This window comes from Lepus europaeus, chromosome 14 (assembly GCF_033115175.1).
Source record: "Lepus europaeus isolate LE1 chromosome 14, mLepTim1.pri, whole genome shotgun sequence".
Lineage (NCBI taxonomy): Eukaryota > Metazoa > Chordata > Mammalia > Lagomorpha > Leporidae > Lepus > Lepus europaeus.
The window spans coordinates 63,049,207-63,072,561 of record NC_084840.1 but is presented as its reverse complement, the minus strand read 5'-3'; the positions used below and the strand labels follow the sequence as shown (position 1 = coordinate 63,072,561).

At 42.5% G+C, this 23,355-nt stretch overlaps 1 protein-coding gene across 1 annotated transcript in view; it reads left to right on the top strand.

Moving 5' to 3' along the window:
• Nucleotides 1-1,065: 1,065 nt before the first annotated feature.
• Nucleotides 1,066-23,355, top strand: part of ADSS2 (adenylosuccinate synthase 2) — a 47,506-nt gene continuing 25,216 nt past the window's right edge. The window contains exons 1-3 of the mRNA XM_062210721.1: nt 1,066-1,325; nt 21,641-21,743; nt 23,167-23,235. Of these exons, the coding sequence (XP_062066705.1) occupies nt 1,143-1,325; nt 21,641-21,743; nt 23,167-23,235 (355 nt within the window). The 5' untranslated portion in view covers nt 1,066-1,142. The remainder of the gene's footprint in view (nt 1,326-21,640; nt 21,744-23,166; nt 23,236-23,355) is intronic.

The window sequence follows — 23,355 nt, the reverse complement described above, 5'->3', positions numbered from 1 at the left end:
GAGGCAGGCTGGGAAGCTAAGCCAGGCACTCAGATATGGAATGTAGGCATCCCAAACAGCATCTTTACTGCTGCTCCAAATGCCTACCTAGTTAACCTCGCTTTCATCCTGCAAAATAAGGATAAGATAGTATCACCTACCTTATCTGTAAGGTTGTGAGGGATTCAAAATTTCATCATAGAACAGGAGCACTTGAAGAAGCTCGTGGAAAATGTGTTATGAAAAAACTATGCAAGGATTTCAAAATTTGTTGCACCCTCATAAACTAGCGTTTTAACTCCATTTTTCTATGACCTTACTGGTGTACTCTCATCTGTACATAAAATAATTAACAGATAATCCCTTCCTCCCGGAGCCTGAGCCTTTATCACTAACGTGTAGCATAAGAAGGGTAAGGACTCTGCTTGCTCTCTAGATTTCCTGATCTAATATCCTGTGCCTTACTGTTCTACCTTTGAGGTTGCCCTTTTTTGACCTGTGCCTCCATCTCTGCTCTTACTGTGGAATTTTACTTTCCATCCCTGAAGGTATACGTTCTCATTTCCTGTTTGCATTTTTAAAATCGCACCTTTTTCATTCTGTGTACCGTAGCTCAGTCCTTAACAGAAACCAATCTTTTAAAACAAAAACGAACGCTTCCAGAGACGGAAACCGGCAGATGGCAGACACCGGGGCACGGGACTACGACGCCGCAGCCCGGAGCGTTGCATGCCGGGAGCTGTAGTCCGACGCACCTCCGCGCCTCTGAAGTTTGAAAGCGGGAGGACGGGGGAGTGGGCGGGGCGTTGGAGGTGAAGCGCGGCTGAAGCCCCGCCCCCGCCCCTTCCGCTCGCGGGGTCCGCGCTGGAGTGGCGCGCCTGGCCGCGGAAGGGGCGGGGCCTCGGCCCCGGGTGGCGGGCTTGTTCCTGCGGGCGGCGCTGCCGAGGCTGGCCTGCGCGGGGCAGTCGTCGCCCCGTGAGCGGGCCGCGGCGGAGAGCGGGGCGGGGCCTGGCTGGAGGGTGGCGGCCCGGCGGGGCGGGGGCGGGGCCGGCCTCTGGCTCCTTCTTCCTCCGCATGTGGCTGGCGGCCGCAGAGCGGTTCAGTTCGCGCACTCCTCGTTGGCCGCGTCCCCTTCGGGCTCTCCTCGCCGCCTCAGCGGAGCCATGGCGTTCGCCGAGACCAACCCGGCAGCATCCTCCCTGCCCAACGGCGACTGCGGCCGGCCCAGGGCGCGGCCGGGAGGCAATCGGGTGACGGTGGTGCTCGGCGCGCAGTGGGGTGACGAAGGCAAAGGGAAGGTGGTGGATCTGCTGGCGCAGGACGCCGACATCGTGTGCCGCTGCCAGGTGAGGCGGCGCGGCTCTGACCACGGAGCCGGGCCCGGGAGCCGCTGGGCTTCTGGTGCCCGGGAACTCGGGCCCAGAACCCAGATCCGCCGGCCAAAAAGGAGGTGTCACCTTGAGGTTCTCTGCTCTTGCTGTGAGCTGCGGCGACAAGCAGAAATGGCGGGAGGTCAGGGACCCCCCCCCCCAACCTGGAGTCTCGGGTGAAGCTCTGAGTGGCTCTGGAGGACAATGCGGCTCACGGGGCATCTCCGATAGCCGCGCGGTGCCTGGGAGTTGCAGATTTCGGTGTGGGGACCCGTGCCCGGCTCGGAGACTGGGGCCGGGCGCGGGGTGGGATGCGGTCGGAGTTTGAGGAGCTACCGCCCGAGGCCTGCTCCTGACTCCGGGCGGGGACGGGGCGGGAACCAGGCGCGGCCGCAGAACCTACCCATCACCCACCCATGCAGGGCGGCCAAGTGGGAGTGGATTTTTTCCAAAATGCCCTGAAATCCAGACTCACCGTTGCCCCACCTGCAGGCCCCGGCGGTGCCGAGTGCTGCCTTCTCGGGTCTACTTTGTTTGTTGACATCAGAACCCACCTTCTGGGCTTTGGACTGTTAAAGGGCCCTGTGGGGTTTTGTTTACGTTTTCAGGAGAGATTCTTTTTACTCTGTGTTCCCAGAAGAAGGGAATCCCCGCTCTGTTACAAAGTGAGGCTAGGAAGTACATGGATGTCACATCGGGCATTTGGAACTGTTTACAGTGTCACAGTCACGTCGAAAGTTCCCTTCAGGGAAGCCGAGTGGTAATGCACTTCCTACCGGGAGACACGTGGTTTTCAGCGTTAAGTTTTCTTCCTATTTGTCGTTCCTCTTGAAGCAGCCTGGTGGCTAGGCCTATGGAAAGGCCCTCAGTTAACCAGCCCCAATTTCAAAATCAGAAATCGATGAGAACTCCATTTCGGAAACCAAATGTAATCTTTGAAATTCACTATAGCTTGTGTAGGTTGCACTCGTTTTTCTTGTCATTGGGTCTTCCGGGCCCACTAGGAGGAGATGGCGCTGCAGGTGAGGAAAGGAGTCCGGAGGGCGGCGGGGTGGGAACCTTCACCTGGAATCGAACACCATTTGAAGCTGCAGAGACAAGCAAGTCACAGAGTGCGCAGGGCGGAACAGAAGCAAGCTCTGCCTCCCCATCGTGGTTGTCCTGCTCTGGAAGTCTCCTCCGCAGGCCTCCTGGCTGGGATGGCTGTTGCACGGAGTGGATCAGCCTCCCTCCCTCCCAGCCTTGTTTCCTCTGCCCCTCTGGCAACACACCTGTTCTACCTCCACCCTTGGGCACCCCCAGAGGTGTTGCCCTGAATTCCTGCCAGGCTGCTGCCCCTTTTGTCTTCAAATCAGATCTGACCATGCTGTGGGCGGAAGACTGGAGGAAGCTGAGGTCTCTTTGTTTGCTCTCTGTCATCTCCTTCACCTAGATGGTAGCATTCATGTAGGGCTCTGAAGGGCTCTAAGGTTTGGGGAAATGTAACCACTGTAGCATTTATTCTAAAAGAATTAAGAGGGGCTGGCACTGTGGTGCAGCAGGTAGAGTTGCTGCCTGCATCAACGCGGTCCCATATGGGCACCAGTTTGAGTCTTGGCTGCTCCTCTTCCCATCCAGCTCTCTGCTAATGGGCCTAGGAAAGCAGTGGAAGATGGCCCACGTGTTTGGGCCCCTGCACCCACATGGGAGACCCAGATGAAGCCCCTAGTTCCTGGCTTCAGCCTGGTTCAGCACTGGGGTTACAGCTTCTAAGGAGAGAACCAGCAGATGGAAGATCTCTCTCTCTTTCTCTCTTTGTGTGTCTTCCTATCTTTCTGTAACTCCGCCTTTCAAAATAAATAATTTTTTTTAAAGATTCAATTTCATTATTCCTTTGAAAACTACAAGAATTAGTTTGTAGTGTGGAGAAGGTGTCTATTATCAAAGTAGTGTTGAGAGGAGTTACAGACCACTCTACTCTGATGCCCTGGGAAGACTGACTAACTTGAAGGAATCAAGTTTAGCTTTACGATGTTAGCTAATGGCCAGGTGTTGGACGTAGTGCATGAGATGCTGTGTGGGACTTCAGAGTGCCTGGGTTCCAGTCCTAACACTACTCCAGATTAGAGCTTCTTGCTAATGAACATCTTGGGAGGTGGCAGGTGATTCAAATAGTTGAGTCACTGCCACCCATGTGAAAGACCTGGATTGAGTTTCTGGCCCAGCCTTGGCTGTTGCAGGCTATTGTGCATACCTGTGGATGGGAGATCTCTCTTTGTTTCTGTGTCTCTGCCTTTCAAATAAGTAAGAATAAAATAAAATGTTATCTAACAGTAGAGAAAAAAATGATCAGACTTGGTAGTAAACTTTGCTCACCTTCAAACTTTTGATTTAATTACTTCCTTATATTATCTTTATATTATTACAGTGCTTTTTTACAAAAAAGATTTATTTTATGTATTTGAAAAGCAGAGTTACCGAGAAAGAGGAGAGACAGAGAGATTATCTATCCACTGGTTCACTCCCCAAATGGCCACAATGACCAGGGCTGGGCAAAACTGAAGCCAGCAGCCAGGAGATTCATCTGGGTCTCTCCAGGGACCCAAGCTCTTGGGCCATCTTCTGCTGTTTTCCCAGGGGCATTAGCAGGGAGGTGGATCTGAAGTGGAGTAGCCAGGATTCGAACCTGGGTCCATATGGGATGCCGGTGCTGCAGGCCATGGCTTAACCTGCTGTGCAGTGCTTTGTAAAAATTATGTTTATTTTTATTTGAAAGGCAGAAAGAGAGAGAGAGAGAGAGAGCTTCCACCTGCTGATTCACTTCCCAGATGCCCACAACAACTGTGGCTGGGTTAGTCCAAAGACAGGAGCCAGGAACTCTGTCCAGGTCTCCCACATGGGTAACACATGCAAGTACCTGAGCCAGAGTCTGCTGCCTCCCAGGGTGTATAATAGCAGGAAGCTGGATCTGAAGCAGAGTTAGGATTGGATCCCAGGCACATTGCTATGGGATGTGGGTGCCCTGAGGGGCAGCTTAACTTATATCCTAACATTCATCCCCTGTAATCCCTGATACATGTTCATGATTAGGATTCTTGTTACCCTTATTAGCAACAAATAATTAAGGAACATATATTTAAGCATAAAGGTTACTTCAAAAAGTTCATGGCATCTGCTTAATGAAATTCTTCTAGGTTATAAAATTGAAGAATACAGATTGTTCAAATTCTTTGTGAATGTAGATAGCTGAGGAAAGTCAATGTTGGGCAAGATAGTTTGAGCTTGGGTTGCTTTGATGTTTCAAGTTTTGAATATTATTGAAAATATATCCTTTGATAGGGTTATATACCATAAACTCAAGTTTCTACAGTATTGTTTCTCCAGAAGTGGTATACATATTATGTGTTAATGTATCCATGTTTCAACAGTGGAATCATAAAATAATTTTTTTCCTTTTTTTTTTTTTTTTTTTTTTTACTTTTTTGACAGGCAGAGTGGACAGTGAGAGAGAGACAGAGAGAAAGGTCTTCCTTTTGCCGTTGGTTCACCCTCCAATGGCCGCTGCGGTAGGCACGCTGTGGCCAGCGCACCACGCTGATCCGATGGCAGGAGCCAGGTGCTTCTGGTCTCCCATGGGGTGCAGGGCCCAAGGACTTGGGCCATCCTCAACTGCACTCCCTGGCCACAGCAGAGAGCTGGCCTGGAAGAGGGGCAACCGGGACAGAATCTGGCGCCCCGACTGGGACTAGAACCTGGTGTGCCGGCGCCACAAGGCGGAGGATTAGCCTAGTGAGCCACGGCGCCGGCCTTTTTTTTCCAATATTAAGTCTAGTTATAAAAAGAAAAATGGGGGATGGCCCTGTTGTGTGGCCTCTGACATCCCATATGGGCACCAGTTTGTGTCCGGGCTACACCCCTTCCAATCCAACTCTCTGCTATGGCCTGGGAAAGCAGTAGAAGATGGCCCAAGTCCTTGGGACCCTGCACCCTTGTGGGTGGCCCAAAAGAAGCTCCTGGCTTCAGATCGGCCCAGCTCTGGCTGTTGTGGCCATTTGGGGAGTGAACCAGTGGATGGAAGACCTCTCTCTGTCTCTCCCTCCCTCTGTCCCTCTCTCTCTTTCTCTCTGTAACTCTGCCTCTCAAATAAATAATAAATTTTTTTTTTAAAAATGATGCTGCACTTAACTATGTGTTCTTGTTATAAACTATGTATTATAACATGTAAGATGCCTTTCTGGATGTAAAGAATAGATGCAAAGCTAATGACATTTTCATCATTCTAGCACTTAAGGCCTGTGTCTTTCAGAGTCAGGATTTATGAAGGGTTGTTTATAACTTGGTAGGTACCCCAGATCCATAAATAGGTGTGCAGGACTTGGATCAAAGGACAAATACTGATAGGTTAATTTTAAATCAATGTATCTTTTAAGAAAAAGGGAAGAGGTAAGTATAGGACCAACTCCAGATAGAGATCATTTATCCCAGAAGCACATATTGAGTATCTACAGGAAACTACTTAGCCCTGAAGTTCAAAAGCTGAACAGGGCAGTGTTTATCCCACGGGGAGCTCAGTCTCCTGGACAACTGCTAGCTGCTGTAAACAAGTATGGCCAGGGTGGGGATGGAGGAGGGCACTTCTCACCAGGTTAAAGTCTAGAACAGGAAGGCCCCTTTCTGGCATTACTAAAGTAGTTTTGTTAGGAAGCTGATGAGTGTTTGTTTTTCCCCTCAGGTACTCTCAAAGTAAAATACTAATGCTTTGCTTCTTATATTTTGTTGAGTAGAAACTAAATAGACATTTGAAGATGGCAGTTTGTACCAGGACTTAAACAGGGGCTTGTTTTATGTTCTTGGAGAAGGAGAGCTTGATGATCTTGGTTATACAGGATAGGCGTAAGATTGCCTAGAACAATATTGCCTTTTGTTTGTTTTTTCCAGGATATTAAAGTCAACATAAGGAGAAAATATTAGCTAAAATCAATGATAAGGGAATGTCCACCCTATCTTTTGCTATATATAAAAGCTTGCCATAAAACTGAACACATGAAAACATGTTACTAATTTGTAGCTAGATGCTGAAGCTTCTGAAGGCTCTGAAGCCTTTTAGTAGTAAATGATAAGGAGATGTAAAAGACCTCTCAGCAGCAAACTGAGCCTTTCTTCTTGAGATAGAAAAGGTGAAGGAAAGGAAATAACTTTAGTATTAGTTAAGGTCCTGAACTTGTACAGCCGAAATTGCCTTCCCGACCACTTCTCATAATGTGAGTATGGTCGAGAATTAACATTTAAGATACACCGTCCTGCCAGGTTTTTAGTGATGTTATTCAGTGTTTCCTGATTGTCAGGGTTGCTTTTATATAGTTTATAGTAGCCCCCTGAATACGTAGTATTTGCCACTTTCTGAGGCACTTGGTTAAATCTTGTTCTCATTGATTATTGTGCTTTTCCTACTAGAATGTAAATTTTCTCAAAGCATACTTGTTCCCTTTTTAGGTTTTGTTCCTTGGCAAATGCTTATTGGGTGGCTAGATTATCTCTAGAAATTTCTTTGAAATCAGTATTTTAATCCTTTCCTGTGAATTATCTTCACATCTCTCTGGACAAGTTAAGTGACTGTTGGTATAAATTTAAGGAGGTGTGGTCACCTTGTATTAGCATGTTACTTAGTGTTTTCACTAGTATTTGTTTTACATTGTGTCTTGTGTCCACAGGCTTTAGTTGATCTTATATCTCTTGTACCTATGAGAAAGTAGGTGATACCTTGTATCTCTTTCATGTATCCCCTTGGCATATTTTTTTGAATACCATAAATTTTAGTAAACAGTTTTTCTCTGCTGAGGATAATAGATTTCAGAGTTTGGTCACTCAGTGAGGATGCCCCAAATTATTCACAGTTAAGTTTATTGTATTATATATGTGATAAATCATCATTTATTTTTGAGGCATGAATTTTTAAATTATCTGAGAGCATCTCAGTGGCATCTGATCCAAATTCTGTTTTGTTTTTATTGGGAAAGAGTGGGTTGGTTGGGTATTTTCAGGTATTTCTGTGAAATACTGTTGCCTAGAACAAATCTGCAGTTGATCAGTAAATTGATCTGTACTTCATATTACCATTACTTACCATTACCATTACCGGGTACAGATCCTGCTATATTATCTCTCGAGGACTATGTCAGATTTTTAATGCCAGATTAGTGTGGATGAGCCACATACTGAAAAGTGAGGGTTGGTAATTATTAGAATACTTTTCCCAGTAGAAAAGGGGACATTGAAGTATTTACTGTCTAGTAAAATGAGGAAAAGAACAGTAAATTTAAGGATGTTCCCATGGTTACTGTAGTTTCAGGTAGGAGGGGTTTTTCACCTTCATCAATCCAGCCTTTAAATATATTTAATTCAATGAAACATGATTCTTTTTTTTAAAAAAAGTACCATTAAATTTCTAAAAATGGTATTTTTTTGGTCTGTATCAATCTATAAAAATTTTTTTTAAAGAAAAGATTGTATTCATGTTAAAAAACTATCTTTTGACTTGATCTGTAGTTCAATTTCAGTGTTTTTAAGAAAATATTTTCAGGCCGGTGCCGTGGCTCAACAGGCTAATCCTCCGCCTAGCGCCGCTGGCACACTGGGTTCTAGTACCAGTCGGGGCGCTGGATTCTGTCCCGGTTGCCCCTCTTCCAGGCCAGCTCTCTGCTATGGCCCGGGAGTGCAGTGGAGGATGGCCCAAGTCCTTGGGCCCTGCACCCCATGAGAGACCAGCATAAGTACCTGGCTCCTGGCTTCGGATCAGTGCGGTGCACCGGCTGCAGCACGCCAGCCACGGCTACCATAGGAGGGTGAACCAATGGCAAAAGGAAGACCTTTCTCTCTGTCTCTCACTATCCACTCTGCCTGTCAAAAAAAAAGAAAGAAAGAAAGAAAGAAAGAAAATATTTTCATGAATATTGTATATTCAGGGGAATTTTTACATAGGGAAATTATACTAGGGGAATTTTTATGAGGCATTTACAAAAAAGTGCGTAACATCATTGGTTTATATACTTTTTTTGTTGTGTTTCATATCTCATTCTCCCATATGTAACCTCGGTTTAGTGAAAGTTTGATACTTGGAGTCTTCTTAATTAGGAACCCAAGATCTTTCAAGGCAATGCCCCTTTCCACTTTCATTGTACAAAGTTGTTTCATAATGACCATTTAAAATTCAGGGTACCCAAGGTTTTCATCTTTTGTGACACTTATTTGTGTATGAAACTGAAGGTAACCATAGGGTAAGGTAAAGCAGGTGTGTTTCAGCCTTTAAAAGGTAGCTGAGCAGTGCAGTAGGATGTCTTTGCTAAAAAGAAATTTAGATACTCAGTATATGTTTGCTATCTGGTGTGTCCGGTTACTGCTGAACAGCTTAATTCGATCGACCTGCTGGGAGTAACTTAACCTGCTCTACTTTGGAATCGTAAGTTAATTGCTGCTATATGTATGTTTGCTTAAAAAAACAGTCCTCTTTGTTTATAAGTACTTGGTTGCTGTGTGGTCACAAGTGCCTTAGTTTTGGTGAATAGGGACATGTTTATCTGGAAAGGGGCGATATGGGTCTTAACCATCTTTACCAAGAAAGCAACACAGGAAATTGGCATTGACTGAAAAGATTGTTAAGTCTTTAAGAAGCTTGACAACTCTAGACAAGAAACAGCAACCCATTTTGGGTTGAGGAATTAGTTCAAGGGCGAGGCAGTGCTGTTCTCTGCTGTAATCCATGGCGGTAATCCCGACTTCCTGATTGATGTTCGTTTTGAGCTTGATGATGACACTGTTCATTACAGTGCAGTACTCAGAGCAAAAAAGAAAAAGAGGAAGTCACAGACCATTTTAGAGGCCTCATTAAGTGGCCTGAGAAATGCCTTTGGGCTATGTGCTTGAAATTACTGGCCCTTAACACTTGGGCCTCTACTGTCGCAGGAACAAGAGGTCATTCTCTATGTTCGTCTACACTAGTGCAGCAGAAAGAAAACACTTGGAGTGAAGAGGAGAGTGATTTGGGAAGGAGAAGGCCAAATAGACAACCAAGTTACGATTTAAGAATCACTTTGGCGGGGCCTGTGTTGTGGTGTAGCAGGTAAAGCCGCCACCTGTGATGCTGGCATCCCATATGATTGCCAGTGCGTGTTCTGGTTGCTCCACTTCTGATCCAGCTCCCTGCTAATGGCCTGGGAAAGTGGAGGAAGATGACCCAAGTTCTTGGGCCACTGCCACCCACATGGGAGGCCCAGATGAAGCTCCTGCCTCCTGGCTTCAGCCTGACCCAGCACTGGCTGTTGTGGCCATCTGGGAGTGAACCAGTGGATGGAAGAGCTCTTTCTCTGTGTCTCTTGATCTCCCTCTGTCTCTGTAACTCTGACTTCCAAGTAAATAAATAAATCTTAAAAAAAAAAAAAAAGGATCACTTTGAAAGATTAATGTCATTTTGTTCTAAACTTTTTTAAAACATCCTGTGGCCTTTTGAAGCTTCTTAGTTAGAAATGTACATATATTATCATTTCCTGATCTGAAATTAACATTGTTTGTTTTTATGGTACATGATGTGAACTCAGACACCCAGGTGTATACATCCTATTCTGTAATGAGTTTGTTTTGGTGACTGTATGGACTTTTCACACTTTGGGGGAAAATTTTTTTTTTTAACATTTTATTAATTTCTTTGAAAGGCAGAATTTACAGAGAGAGAGGGAAAGGCAGAGAGAGAAAGCGGTTCTCTCCCTAAATGGCCTCAACGGCTGGAGCTGGGCTGGTCCAAAGCCAGAAGCCAGGAACTTCTTCCAAATCTCCTACATGGGTGGCAGGGGTACAAATACTTGGGCCATCTTCTGCTGCTTTCCCCGGGCACATTAGCAAGGAGCTGCATTGGAAGCAGTGCAGCCATGATACTAACTCCCATTAGGGATGCTGGCACTGCAGGCAGCAGCTTTACCTGCTATGCCACAGTGCGGCCCTAAGAAATGATGTTAAGCAAACTGAGGATTGATTTGCAATAAGAGCATATTGGCCAGGGCTTAGGTAGCCAAAGACCAAGGCTGCTCCTGGTATCTCAACAGACAGAGCTGGCAGCTTTTCTTTCTAGGATGTTTCCATTAGGTGAAAGGGATCTCTCTCCAACCCCTGCTTTTTTCATACTTGCAACTTCCCAAGAGAGAGGAGCTGATTGATTCGTTCAGCCTGGACCCATCACTTGGGGGCGGGTAGAGGGGGATGATTACTTGATTTGCAAAGTAAGAGGGGCAGAGCATATAGAAGCTGTAACCTACCTGGAGTGAATTTCACATAGGAGAATACAGTATAAAGAAACATTTCTTCTGGGTCGTTATTATTGTAAATTGTTTTTCAGTAATCTAGTAACTGTAGGTCTCTAGTGCTTTTATGGAGGTAGAGTGTTACATGATTTTGTTCTGCTTGTTTTAATTTCCATCATAATGTTCCAGTGTGTTTTATAGCCTGATGGTGGGATACATTTTTCCTGCTCATTAAGGAGCTTACTTACTATTTTCTTTATAAGAATAGCAGTCAAAGAGAATTGGTAAAATATATATTGTACTAAGGGACGTTTTCTGATGGTGATAAGAGCTAATTGAATTTTCTTGCATATATTTATTCTACAGATTAATACAGTTACATTTATTCTTGGTATTTAAGAGCATTATATATGTTTTTGCTCAAAGAAGCCACATAACATGCAGCTATTTTTGGACTCACATTGTTTCTTGGGAATTTTGGTGGAATATATTTCAAAATTAAAAGTACTGAAAAATGATGACATTGAGAATCATTAAGAAATATTTTTGTTGATGCAGTCATTTCAGAAGCAACATTAGCTATTCCACAGCTCTTTGTATAACTAATTACCGAAATGGCTCGGATAGCGGCAAGATGGCAGAGTAGGAAGGGAGCACACTGATAGTCCGGGAAGAGACAGTTTAATAAAAGTGGAGATACCGCAGGTTCAAGGAAGAGTAGGGGAAGAAACAGCAGAGGAAACTCTTCCGGAACTAGTGATTCACAGTGTACCTGCGTGGAGAGCATGGGAGCCCAAGTTCGGGACACCAGCGGCAGACTCAACACACCAGCACTGGCACGCAAGGTGAGCCGGACCTCAATAGCCTGAGACACCAGCGGGCAAGCGGAAAGAGGAGACTAGAGGGAACGAGGCTTGAAACTCCGTGGGGAAAAGTTCACCAGGCTAACTAGAAGAGAGAGAGGAAAAAAAAAAAAGTGACTGATACGGACACGAGTTTCTCTCCGCTCACCTCTCAAAGGCGAGCAAGACAAAGAGCAGGCGCCATTTTGGACATACGTCATAAGCAGGGTGACCTCAGGTCTGCACCGGCCCTGAGCCTAGCAGAAAAACCTGACTCTGGGAGGGGTGAAATAACAGGAGATTAGCATCTAACTTGGCAACCCAGTGGGAGACTGCAGGAGAATTGGAGCCCACACTGAGGGCAGCACAGATTCCCTGTGTGGTCCTTGGGAAAGAGCTTCTGATCTCTGGCTCCTGTGGGTATATCATTCGCCTGCTAACTACCTCCAATTCTGTTCTGCTGTGTGGAATTACTTCCCTTTTGAATCAAAAAAAAAAAAAAAAAAGAAAAGAAAGAAAGAAAGATTTACCACGCCTAATCTGGGAATGTCACCTTTGCACACCCTCAACCCTGAGGAACCAAACAGAGCTCTCAGGCCACACTCATCTCAAGCCTCTAAGGCTCCATCGAAAGCAGACAGTCCACTTAATATAGAGCCATAGTATAACAAGAAAAAACACCACAGTGAAGAAACCAAATATCTCCAACATGCCAAACAACAAACGCAAAAACCGAGGTAACAAGAACAAGGAAGACACTATGATGCCCCCAAATGAAAAAGACACCCCAATGCAAGATTATGAAGATGATGAGATAGAAGCAATGCAAGAAGCGGATCTCAAAAAATTGATAAGGACATTAAGAAGTTCTCAAAAACAAATTCTTGAACTACAGAAATCCTTAATGGACAAGATAGAAAATCTCTCTCGTGAAAATGAAATATTAAGGAGGAATCAAAATGAAGTGAAACAACTAGTAGAACAAGAAACTGTGATAGTGACGAGAAACCATAATGAAATGAAGAATTCAATAGATCAAATGACAAACACATTAGAGAGCCTTAAAAACAGAATGGGCGAAGCAGAAGAGAGAGTATCAGACTTAGAAGACAGAGAACAGGAAAGGAAACAGGCAAACCAAAGAAAAGAAGAGGAAATTAGAAATCTAAAAAATATTGTCGGGAATCTACAAGATACTATTAAAAAAAACCTAACATTCGGGTTCCAGGAGTTCCTGAAGGCATGGAGAGGGAGAAAGGATTAGAAGGCCTTTTCAGTGAGATACTAGCAGAAAATTTCCCAGGTTTGGAGAAGGACAGAGGCATCTTAGTACAGGAAGCTGATAGAACCCCTAATAAACATGACCAAAAGAGATCCTCACCACGACATGTTGTAATCAAACTCACCACAGTGAAACATAAAGAAAAGATTCTAAAATGTGCAAGAGAGAAACGTCAGATTACTCTCAGGGGATCTCCAATTAGACTCACAGCAGACTTCTCATCAGAAACCCTACAAGCTAGAAGGGAATGGCAAGACATAGCCCAGATACTAAGAAAGAAAAACTGCCAGCCCAGAATATTATATCCTGCAAAGCTCTCATTTGTGAATGAAGGTGAAATAAAGACTTTTCATAGCAAACAGAAATTGAAAGAATTTGTTGCCACTTGTCCTGCCCTGCAAAAGATGCTTAAAGATGTGTTACACACAGAAACACGGTCATCAATATGAAAGAAGGTAAAGGAAGGAAACCTCACAGCAAAAGATCACAAGAAGCTCAGTTTCTCTTTGACATAGAATTAAAATCTGATTCTCTGTTAAAGCAATGTGTTAAAGTAATCTATTATGTTCTCTTGATGTCTGTTACATTCTAATTGTTCAAAAACAGCTGAATTTTTATTAAGAGCTATGGATTATTTAAATATGTGCTTATTTTCAAAGATTTGAATAATCACCTTGTAACAATGATCAAATTTGGTCTATGTTATGTCATGATTTTAAGGAATCTTATTTCAACCAGATATTTTGGATTTTGAGCCTTCTTGGCATTCTTGACAGGCACTCAAAAAATCAAAGTTTCAAACAATCTGGACTCTAAAATTTCCAGTAAATCTTGGACTTTGGTTTTTCCAGTTTGGGCCCAACTGAAAAAATCGAAGGACCTTTGACTCTCATCTTATAGAGACACCAACTAATCAGGCTATTTGGATTATATTAGAAGTACTGTCAAGATGTGATGTGGTACCAAACTTTAAGTTTCTATAATGGAAAATGCTATTAATACAAATGTTTCAGAATTAAAAAGTCTAATGATCTTGTGTTACTAGACATGATAGTTATCTTAATGAGAAAGCCCCAGGGGCCTAAAGGGTTAAATAGTTGTAAAATCCTACAGGTGCTTTCAAAAATACTGTGAAGTAAGCAAGTGCCTCTTGTTGGTTGATGAGTTTATAATTTTAAACATGGCAACTTAAAGTCTTTTGTCATCCACAGTCATATATGATTTGCCGTTCATAAAACTAAAGCGTTGTTGGTTCTGTGTTTAGCTGTCCTCCTATAGGTTCCTATGGACTTTTTCCAGCCACTTCTATTTTATTCAGTTACTTTGGGACGGCTCTGTAAACAGATGAAGCCAATAATGTATTAACAGTACCAACTGAGAAAAAGTATGGTTAACTGAGGTTACTAAAAAGAAAAAGCAATTCAAATCAATTGGCAATCTACAAAAAGAGTTAAAGATTTTAAAAGCTATTATTAAAATTGCTATATTGGTCTATTATGTTATGTTATATGTGTGTACATATTGTATGTCCACATGGGAAAATTTTATTAAGAATTTTATTTTAATTGGCTTATAGGTAAGATTGTCCATAAATTTAAACTGCTAAAATTAATCAAAGATACATTTTAATTCGTGTGACCTGAATCTCTGCATCATATGTTTTATACTTGTTGGTAGAAAGAAACTAAAAACATTTTATATGGTTGTGCTTAAGTTTACTGGTTAAACAAACTACACCATGTTAGATATTTAAGAGGTGTTTTCAAATACATGATTCTTGGCCGGTGCCGCGGCTCAATAGGCTAATCCTCCGTCTTGCGGCGCCGGCACACCGGGTTCTAGTCCCGGTCAGGGCACCGATTCTGTCCCGGTTGCCCCTCTTCCAGGCCAGCTTCTCTGCTGTGGCCAGGGAGTACAGTGGAGGATAGCCCAAGTGCTTGGGCTCTGCACCCCATGGGAGACCAGGATAAGCCCCTGGCTCCTGCCATCGGATCAGCGTGGTGCACCGGTCGCAGCGCGCCGGCCGCGGCGGCCATTGGAGGGTGAACCAACGGCAAAGGAAGACCTTTCTCTCTGTCTCTCTCTCACTGTCCACTCTGCCTGTCAAAAAAAAAAAAAAATACATGATTCTTAAAGTTTATAGAAGGCATTGGACCTTCTGGTAAATGTTTTCTTAAGTTGTTATCTAATGGTTGAAACTGTTTGCTAAGTATTCATGTAATATTGCTATGGTCAGCAAGCGATCTAGGACTTGCTCCCTCATTTCTCTATTCTAAGCCCAACTTGTTCTTTCATTTCTATATTCTCCTCAAGGTAGGAAACTAATTCTATTATGAAGGAATCTGTAGGACGCACAATTTAATCTTTAGACCTTATAAAAGAGATGGCTAACATTTTTCTGTAATAGCATAGCCAAAATAAGAACTTAAATAATAATCTCATAGCTGGATTTACTTCGCCATCAGCGAAGTAAACAGTAAGTAGAAAAAACCTCCCTTTCAGACCAAAGGGAAAGAAAGTTTTAAAGTGAGAATGTAATTTTCCTCATGGGCATTGTCTACCTTAGAAAAAATACTACAGAACATGCCTGTGACTATAGACTTGTAGTTCAGGCCACCCAAGATTAGAGATGGGACTTGGGCACTCCCTTGACTTGCATCCTCTGGTCTGCTTTAACACAAACCAGGAAGAAAAGAAACCTAGGCTTCAGAAGCAATGGGTGGCAGGCCTATTAATGGCTGATCTGTACAGTGATCTGCCCTCAAGGAGACCCAACAGGCCAGTCCTCTGCAGTGGCTTTCAATGTGGTAAGCATGGGCTTCAGCAAAGTCAACTTGTGAAGAGCCCTGGCAGCTCTGCCAAGAGTTGGATCACTGGAAATGGACCTGCCCTGGAGTCAAAGGATGCCCAGGTCAGAGCCACAGATCTTATTGGCTCTAAGCTGAAAAGCCCTTCACTCAGCCCAACTTCCAAAGTGACCATTGCAGCTGAGGGGACGGCCAAGTAGGGTCAGCAACATTGCAGGCAGAACTGTAAATTTGTTAGAGATGCCCCCTGCCTTTACCTGGCTAGCTCTTCTCCCAGGCCAGCCAAGTAATGAAAGTCAACAGAGTGCCTTCCCCTAGGAGGTTCACACCTCCCTTAGGATATACCCCATGTGAAGAGATAGATAGGTCTGGGCCTCTTAACTTACAAGGCCTAAAGCCCACCAGATTATTATCAAGCCCCTTCTGTCAGGTTCTATTTGCCTCTCAATCAGAAAACTTAATTGTAGCTTAGACAGCACCTTTCTTAGCTCCTCTAATAATGACTCTGTCCTTTGTTCTAGACCCTGTCTAGCGCACTTGGGCCTCATTCCTTTGTAATCATAACCTCTACTCTACCACCAATGGCTCTACTCTCAACCTGTGTGTACTGATGATCCTCTTCCCCACTTAATGCCATATAATTGTTCAGACCTGGTTAATGCCACTCTTAGGATCATTGGTTACTATCCTCACCCTGTCTTTTATGACCTTGTCTAAATATGATCAGAGTCGGCGAACTTGGAAGGCTTCCATAGCCTTGGCAACTCATGACGACAGCCTAGGGTGGTTACTGGTGCTATAAACTAGAGTGTCAATTTGTTGGGTCAACAACAGGAGCCACTGTGCACTTGCTTCTCATGTGGGATCTCTATCCTTAATGTGCTGAACTTTTTGATTTAATGCTATAACTAGTACTCCAACAGTATGTTTCACTTTGTGTTTCTATGTGGGTGCAAACTGTTGAAATCTTTACTTAATGTATACTAAATTAATCTTCTGTATATAAAGAGAATTGAAAATGAATCTTGATGTGAATGGAAGGGGAGAGGGAGAGGGGAGGGTTGCGGGTGGGAGGGTAGTTATAGGAGGGGAAAGCCATTGTAATCCATTAGCTGTACATCGGAAATTTATATTCATTAAATAAACGTTAAAAAATATAACTAATTACCTGTATTCTCATTTTTTACTTAAGTAATGTAGAACACACAGCTATGGTAATTGAAAGTATCTGTTAGGGGCAGGCATTTGGAGCTGCTTATGACACCTGCATTCCACACCAGAGTGCCTGGGGTCGAGTCCCAGGCTCTGCTTCTAATCTACTTCTTGCTAATGCATACCCTGTGAGGCAGCAGGTGGTGTCTCACGTAACTGGGTTCCTGTCACCAGCTCAGGCAGTTGTGGGTGTTTGGGAAGTGAGTAAGAGTGGAAGATCTTTCACTGTATGTCTTTTTCTCTCTGCCTTTCAAACAAAATGCAAATAAATAAATAAATAAATAGATGCCACCTAAGTGATACTGGGATTCTAAGTGTTAACAGTTTAGCAAAACAGTGAGATGTAGTTACATATAAATAAATACCAATGTGAGTGCATGACTGGTGCTGCTTTTTTTCTTTGGATACTTATCAAAGTTTCTTTTGGGGAAAATTGAGCAGGGGATAGTGTGTCTCTGTTAAAAGCAGAATAATAACAATAACAAAGTCTCTCTCAACATTTTATTTAGTGCTCCCTGGGCCTCCCAAGTGGTACTTAAGAGAATCATTAAACATGATTAACCAAGCATGCCTTGCTGTGGCCCAGCCTGGCACACACTGTGTAGAGGTGCCTATATGGGAAACAGCTTCTTCTGCCCTTAAAAGTTTGTAGGTGGGAGAGTGGGGTGCTTGTATTTGAAACCTCGTTTTTGCTATCTGCTAATAAAATGTGCCTTCTTTGGAGCAGTGTAAATCTGTGTTTAAGGACATTGCGTGAGCTTCCAGAATGAATTCTGTGTACTGTATTCCATACGATCTCTCAGTATTTTAGATCAGCATCCAAGTAGGCACTTCAAATATGAAGCTGCGTCCATTGCATTCTATGAGTTACAACAGGATAGTAAAACTTAGTTTAGATGTAGATGACCTCATCCAGCAACTCCATAAGAGTGGCTCGTTCTCCACTCCAGCCCCTTTCGCACAGTGTTTCAAAATTAGAAGTTATAGCCCAGTTCCCCCACAGGGTACAAGGAACCAGATACAAGCACTGATCTCTTCTCCCCTGAATCCTTAATAGAATAATGTAGGGTTATTCTGGTTATGTTAGTGTATGTGTAAAAATAATCTTATACAAATTAGGACACTTTGAAGTTTTACACCAAAAGATACAGAGGAGGTTGTTTTTTACGTTAAACAAATGATGGATTTTTTAAAAAAAAATTTGTTTACTTATTTTGAAAGTCAGTTACAGACAAAGAGGGAGAGACAGAGAGATCTCGCATCCACTGATTGACTTCACAGATGCCTGCAATGGTCAGTGCTGGCCCAGGCTGAAGTCAGGAGCGAGGTGCTTCCTACAGGTCTCCCATGTGGGCCATCTCCTCTACCTTTTCCAGACCATTAGCAGGCAGCTGGATCAGAAGTGGAACATTTGGGACATGAACCAGCGTCCAGCTGGGATGCCAGCATCGAAAGTAATGGCTTTACCCACTATGTCACAACACCAGCTCCTAAATGATGGATTTTTAAAAAAAGATTTATTTATTTGAAAGAGTTACACAGAGAAAGGAGAGGCAGAGAGAGAGAGAAAGAGGTCTTCCATCTGCTGGTTCCCTCCCCAGTTGGCCGCAATGGCGGAGCTGCACCAATCCGAAACCAGGAGCCAGGAGCTTCTTCCCGGTATCCTACATGAGTGCAGGGGCCAAAGACTTGGGCCATCTTACTGCTTGCCCAGGCCATAGCAGAAAACTGGATTGGAAGTGGAGCAGCCGGGTCTCGAACCGGCGCCCATATGGGATGCTGGCACTGCAGGTGGCGGCTGTACCTGCTATACTACAGCACTGGCCCCCTAAATGATAGATTTTTAAAGATTGTTTTTATTTAGATAATGATACACACACAATTGATTGTTTCAAAGTACCAATACTTTATAACAAGTTAGTAAAAATTGTAACAAGTTAGAATTAATTATAATTACAGCATTTTTCTGAGAATTGAAGAAATTTTGATGAGCTTCATAATCTTAAAAGATCTTAAAAGATTGTGATGCAGTAGGTTAAGCATTGTCTGTGATGTCAGCGTCCTTTTTGAGTGCTGGTTTGGGTCTGGGCCTGCTCCGCTTCTAATCCAGCTCCCTCCTAATGGCCTGGGAAAGCAGCAGAAAATGACTCAAGTATTTGGGCCCCTGCACCCATGTGGGAAGATATGGATGGAGTTACTGGTTCCTGCTTTTGGCCTGACTCAGTTGTTGTGGCCATTTAGGGAGTGAACCAGCAGATGGAAGACCTCTCTCTCCCTGCTCTTTCTCTGTAATTCTGCCTTTCAAATAAATAAATCTTTTTTTTTTTTTTTAAAAGATTGATTTATTTATTTAAAAGGCAGAGTTACAGAGAGCAGAGAGGGAGAGGTTTTTTCCACCCACTGGTTCACTCCCCAGATGGCTGCAACGGCCGCAGCTGTGGTGCCGATGTGAAGCCAGGAGCCCTGCTTCCTCTGGATCTCCCATGTTGGTGCAGGAGCCCAAGGACTTGGGCCATTGTCTACCACTCTTCCAGGCCATAGCAGAGTACTGGATCGGAAGTGGAGCAGCCGGGTCTCGCACCAACACCCATATGGGATGCCGGCACTGCAGGCAGCAGCTTTATCTGCTACACCACAGTGCCGGCCCCAGAAAATCTTTTTTTCTTTAAACATTTTTCCTGAAAGTTTGAGAGATTGTTCCTAAGTTACAAAAATAATTGTGATAAAAGGGCTAGTTTAGGCACAAAAAGAGAAACTAAAATATAATTAAGATTTTTTTTCTTATTTTAAAAATGCTAAAATAAGTCTCTTTTTTGTTGTGTAATATATGTTTTATGAGTCTGTTAGAGTTGGTGATAAAGTTGTACAGGTGTGAAATAGATTCTTCCATCTGCTGGTTAAAAGATTTACAGCAACAGTGTTAATAATGGCAAAAAATTGGAAACAACCCAAATGCTTCTCACTATGGGACCACTTTAGTAAATTAATAAATGCCTACATCCAAAGGACTACAATACATGTATTAAGAGAATGAGTGTAAGTTTTTATATGCATAAGTTACTTCAGAAAGGACAGCAAGAACTTGTGGTAACTGGTTGCTCTGTAGCAAGAGTGAGAATGACACTACAGTTTTACTGTGCCTGTCTCTGGACCCTTTGCAGTCTGTGTCATGTGCCGGGATTTCCTATTAAAAAACAAATAGTAAAAAAAAAAAAAATTTCACCTGTTTCCTTGCTGCTTTCAGATGAAGCTAGTGTTGCCTCTGTCTTCCTTTGTTTTGCCACACACATCTGTTATCTTTTAGACTACAGACTGCTATTGTTAAAGTTGTTTTTTTTTTTTTAAGTACATACATTAGTCTTCAAACATTGCAAAACATGGTAGACCAGGCCTTTGCTTTTTTAAGGTTTTTTTTTTTTTTTTTTTTTTTTTTTTAAGCAGGAACTGTTTGTTCTGGCACATTTGTGAACTCATGATTGTGAAGACTTGGTAAAAACATTATTCAAACATTCATTGTCAAATTCCTTGTGATTGTGAAACTAGTCATTCTTAAAGTTTTTAAATGTTGCAAATATATTCCTAGCTTGTTTACTTTTAAAAGTTTAATAATGTGTAGAAATTCGCAAATACATAATAATTGGTTGAATGTATTTTTCCCATGCTTCCTCTACTTAGAAATTAAGAAAATTATCTAGTCACTTATATTCCATTCTTTTATATCTAATTTTTAAAAAATTATTTCTTTATTTGGACGGCTGAGTGATAGAAGTAGAGGGAGAGACAGAGAGAGATCTTCCATCTGCTGATTCACTTCTCAAGTGCCCACAACTGCTGGGGGTTGGACTGGCTAAAGCCAGGAGACAAGAACTCCATTGAGATCTCCCACCTGGGTGGCAGGGGCCAAACTACTTGGGCCATCATTTGATTTTTATAATTTGACTTCACATTTTACTTTGTATTGACCGTGTAGGTCAATAAAAATTCCACTGTTGGTTTATCATATGATTTTCAGCATTAGGGTTTTCCAGCATACTTTATCCAAACAAGAGCAGATTCTAGGGAATCCATCACTAACCAAACTCACAAGACTGAATTATAGAGTCTCATGATAACCAATATTTTGGGGGAGTTTTTTTGGGTTACCTAATTGTTGAGTTCCAATAAAGATACAGATTACAAATCACAGTTACTTGACACACTTTTAGTACAATGGAAATTACAAGACTATTTATATTGAATTACAGTGACTAGATAGATTGTTCTTTTCTGTCATAGACATTTTTCTTGTTATTTGACAGATAGAGAGAAAGAGCTCCCACCTGCTAGTTTACTCCCCAAATGCCCACAGCAGCTGGGACTGGGCTCAGGAACTCACCTTGGGCCTCCCACATGGATGGTAGGAACCCAGGGTGTGCATTAGCAGGAAGCTGCAGTCAGCAAGCAGCCCCAGACACTGCTGTGGGATGCAGGCGTACTGATCGGTATCTAAGTGCTAGGCCAAATGCCCACCCCACATATCTTTGAGGGGGAGATAGTTAAAATATTAATTCATTAGATTGCTATACATACTACATAGTGCCAGAGACAAAGAAACTAACTGCTCGCTGTGCTTTTGTTCATTTTTTTTTTTTTCTTTTAAGAAGGGATCTGATGTTCTGTCCTGTTCTCCAATTTTCAGATTCTTTCAGGTTAATCACTCAAGGGTACCACAGCAGGGAAAGGAGGAAGCCAGCCAAATTATTTAAAGTCTTCAGAAAGAATCAGTATACATGGCAAATATCTTTAAATTATATTGTGATTTTATCAGGAAAGCATTAATTTACTTTGGATGTTACTGTAATATTTGTTGTCTGGCTCAATTTTTCCCCATCTTGTATTTCAGGGAGGAAATAATGCGGGCCATACAGTTGTTGTAGATTCTGTGGAATATGATTTTCATCTTTTACCCAGTGGCATAATTAACCCAAATGTTACTGCCTTCATTGGTAAGTACTGTTAACTGTTGGGGTCTACCCTGCCCCGTGATAATAGCATTAATTTTTCATCATCAAAACTGATTTCTTCTCTTACTAACCTAATGGTTCATCGAGTCCTCATTAATTTTGACCATGGTAGCTTCTGGAATAGACCTAATGGGTTATTTGTAAGTCTTTCAGATCTTTTAGTAGTAATCCTTTTTATAGAATAATTACTAGGAAATTAGGTTGTAAAAACTTTTACACAAAATGTTCAGTGAAGTATGCCTTTCCCTCACTTTCCTCTAGGAAATAATTACTTTGTGATCACTGACAATCTCACATATATATATATATATATATATATATATATGTATATGTACACCCACATGTATATATATTATATAATTAGATCATCAAATCAGCTTTAAATGCTTTTAACTATGACTCACAGAAATAGAAAGAGGCTTGTGGACTGATTCTTAGTCCTTAAAATATGTGATATAATTAATATGTTTATTCTACTTTTTAAAGATGCTAGTTCCAACCTACTAAGTTGATTTTGTGACCACTAGTAGGGTGTGATTCCCCAAAACATTGATATTAAATCTGCTGTGACCAGGTTCAATTTGCCTGAGAACTGTAAAACTAGTTTCTTTCATAACATGTTTCACTAAACTTCAGAACAATTTCAGATTACGCTGCATGTAATTTTGTGTTCTATAATCTATGTATTGTATTATATATTTGCATTATGTAAGGACTTCAAAAAGTTCATGGGAAATGGAATTAAAAGATAAGTTTATTTTGGTGTAGAAATTTTTTTGAAATCCATGCATATGAGGGGTCTTCAAAAACTTTCTGAAACTGCATATTATTGAAAAATCATGCATGTATTTCAAAATTTTTAATACCAAAACAAACTTATCTTTTATTTCTATTTTTCTATGAACTTTTGATGTACCCTCATACTGATGTTTAAAAATTGTAATCATTTCTGTGGGAACTCTCTGATAAACCAGAATGTCCTATTGAAGTACTTCATTCTTCTATTCTTAAAGAGAGGTAGAGGCAGAGAGAGAGAGTGAGAAAGTAAGAGGTCTTCTTCCATCTGCTGGTTCACTCCCCAAATGACCACAAGGGCTGGAGCTGGGCCGATCCGAAGCCAGAAGCCAGGAGCTTTGTCTGGGTTTCCCATGTGGTTTCAGGGGCCCATGCATTTGGGCCATCTTCTGCTGCTATCCTAGGCCATAGCAGAGAGCTGGATGGCATGTGGAACAGCCGAGACTTGAACCAGCGCCCATATGGGATGCCGGCACTGCAGGCAGAGGCTCAGCCTACTACACCACAACACCAGACCCTTCACTCTTCTATTCTAAAGGGTTACAATATATGCCTACATTTTAAGATCATTGTATGTGTTTGAGGTTTGAATCTATTTATTTTCCCTTAGGAAATGGTGTAGTAATTCATCTACCAGGATTGTTTGAAGAGGCAGAGAAAAATGTCCAAAAAGGAAAAGGTATGAAAGAACGAGTCTGTCTTGTAAGTGGTTATGTTTTCTAAGATTTTATTATGATCTCGTGTCAGACTAAGTTAACATTTCTTTGTCTTGTACTTCAAAATCCTGGGTTATTGTAGG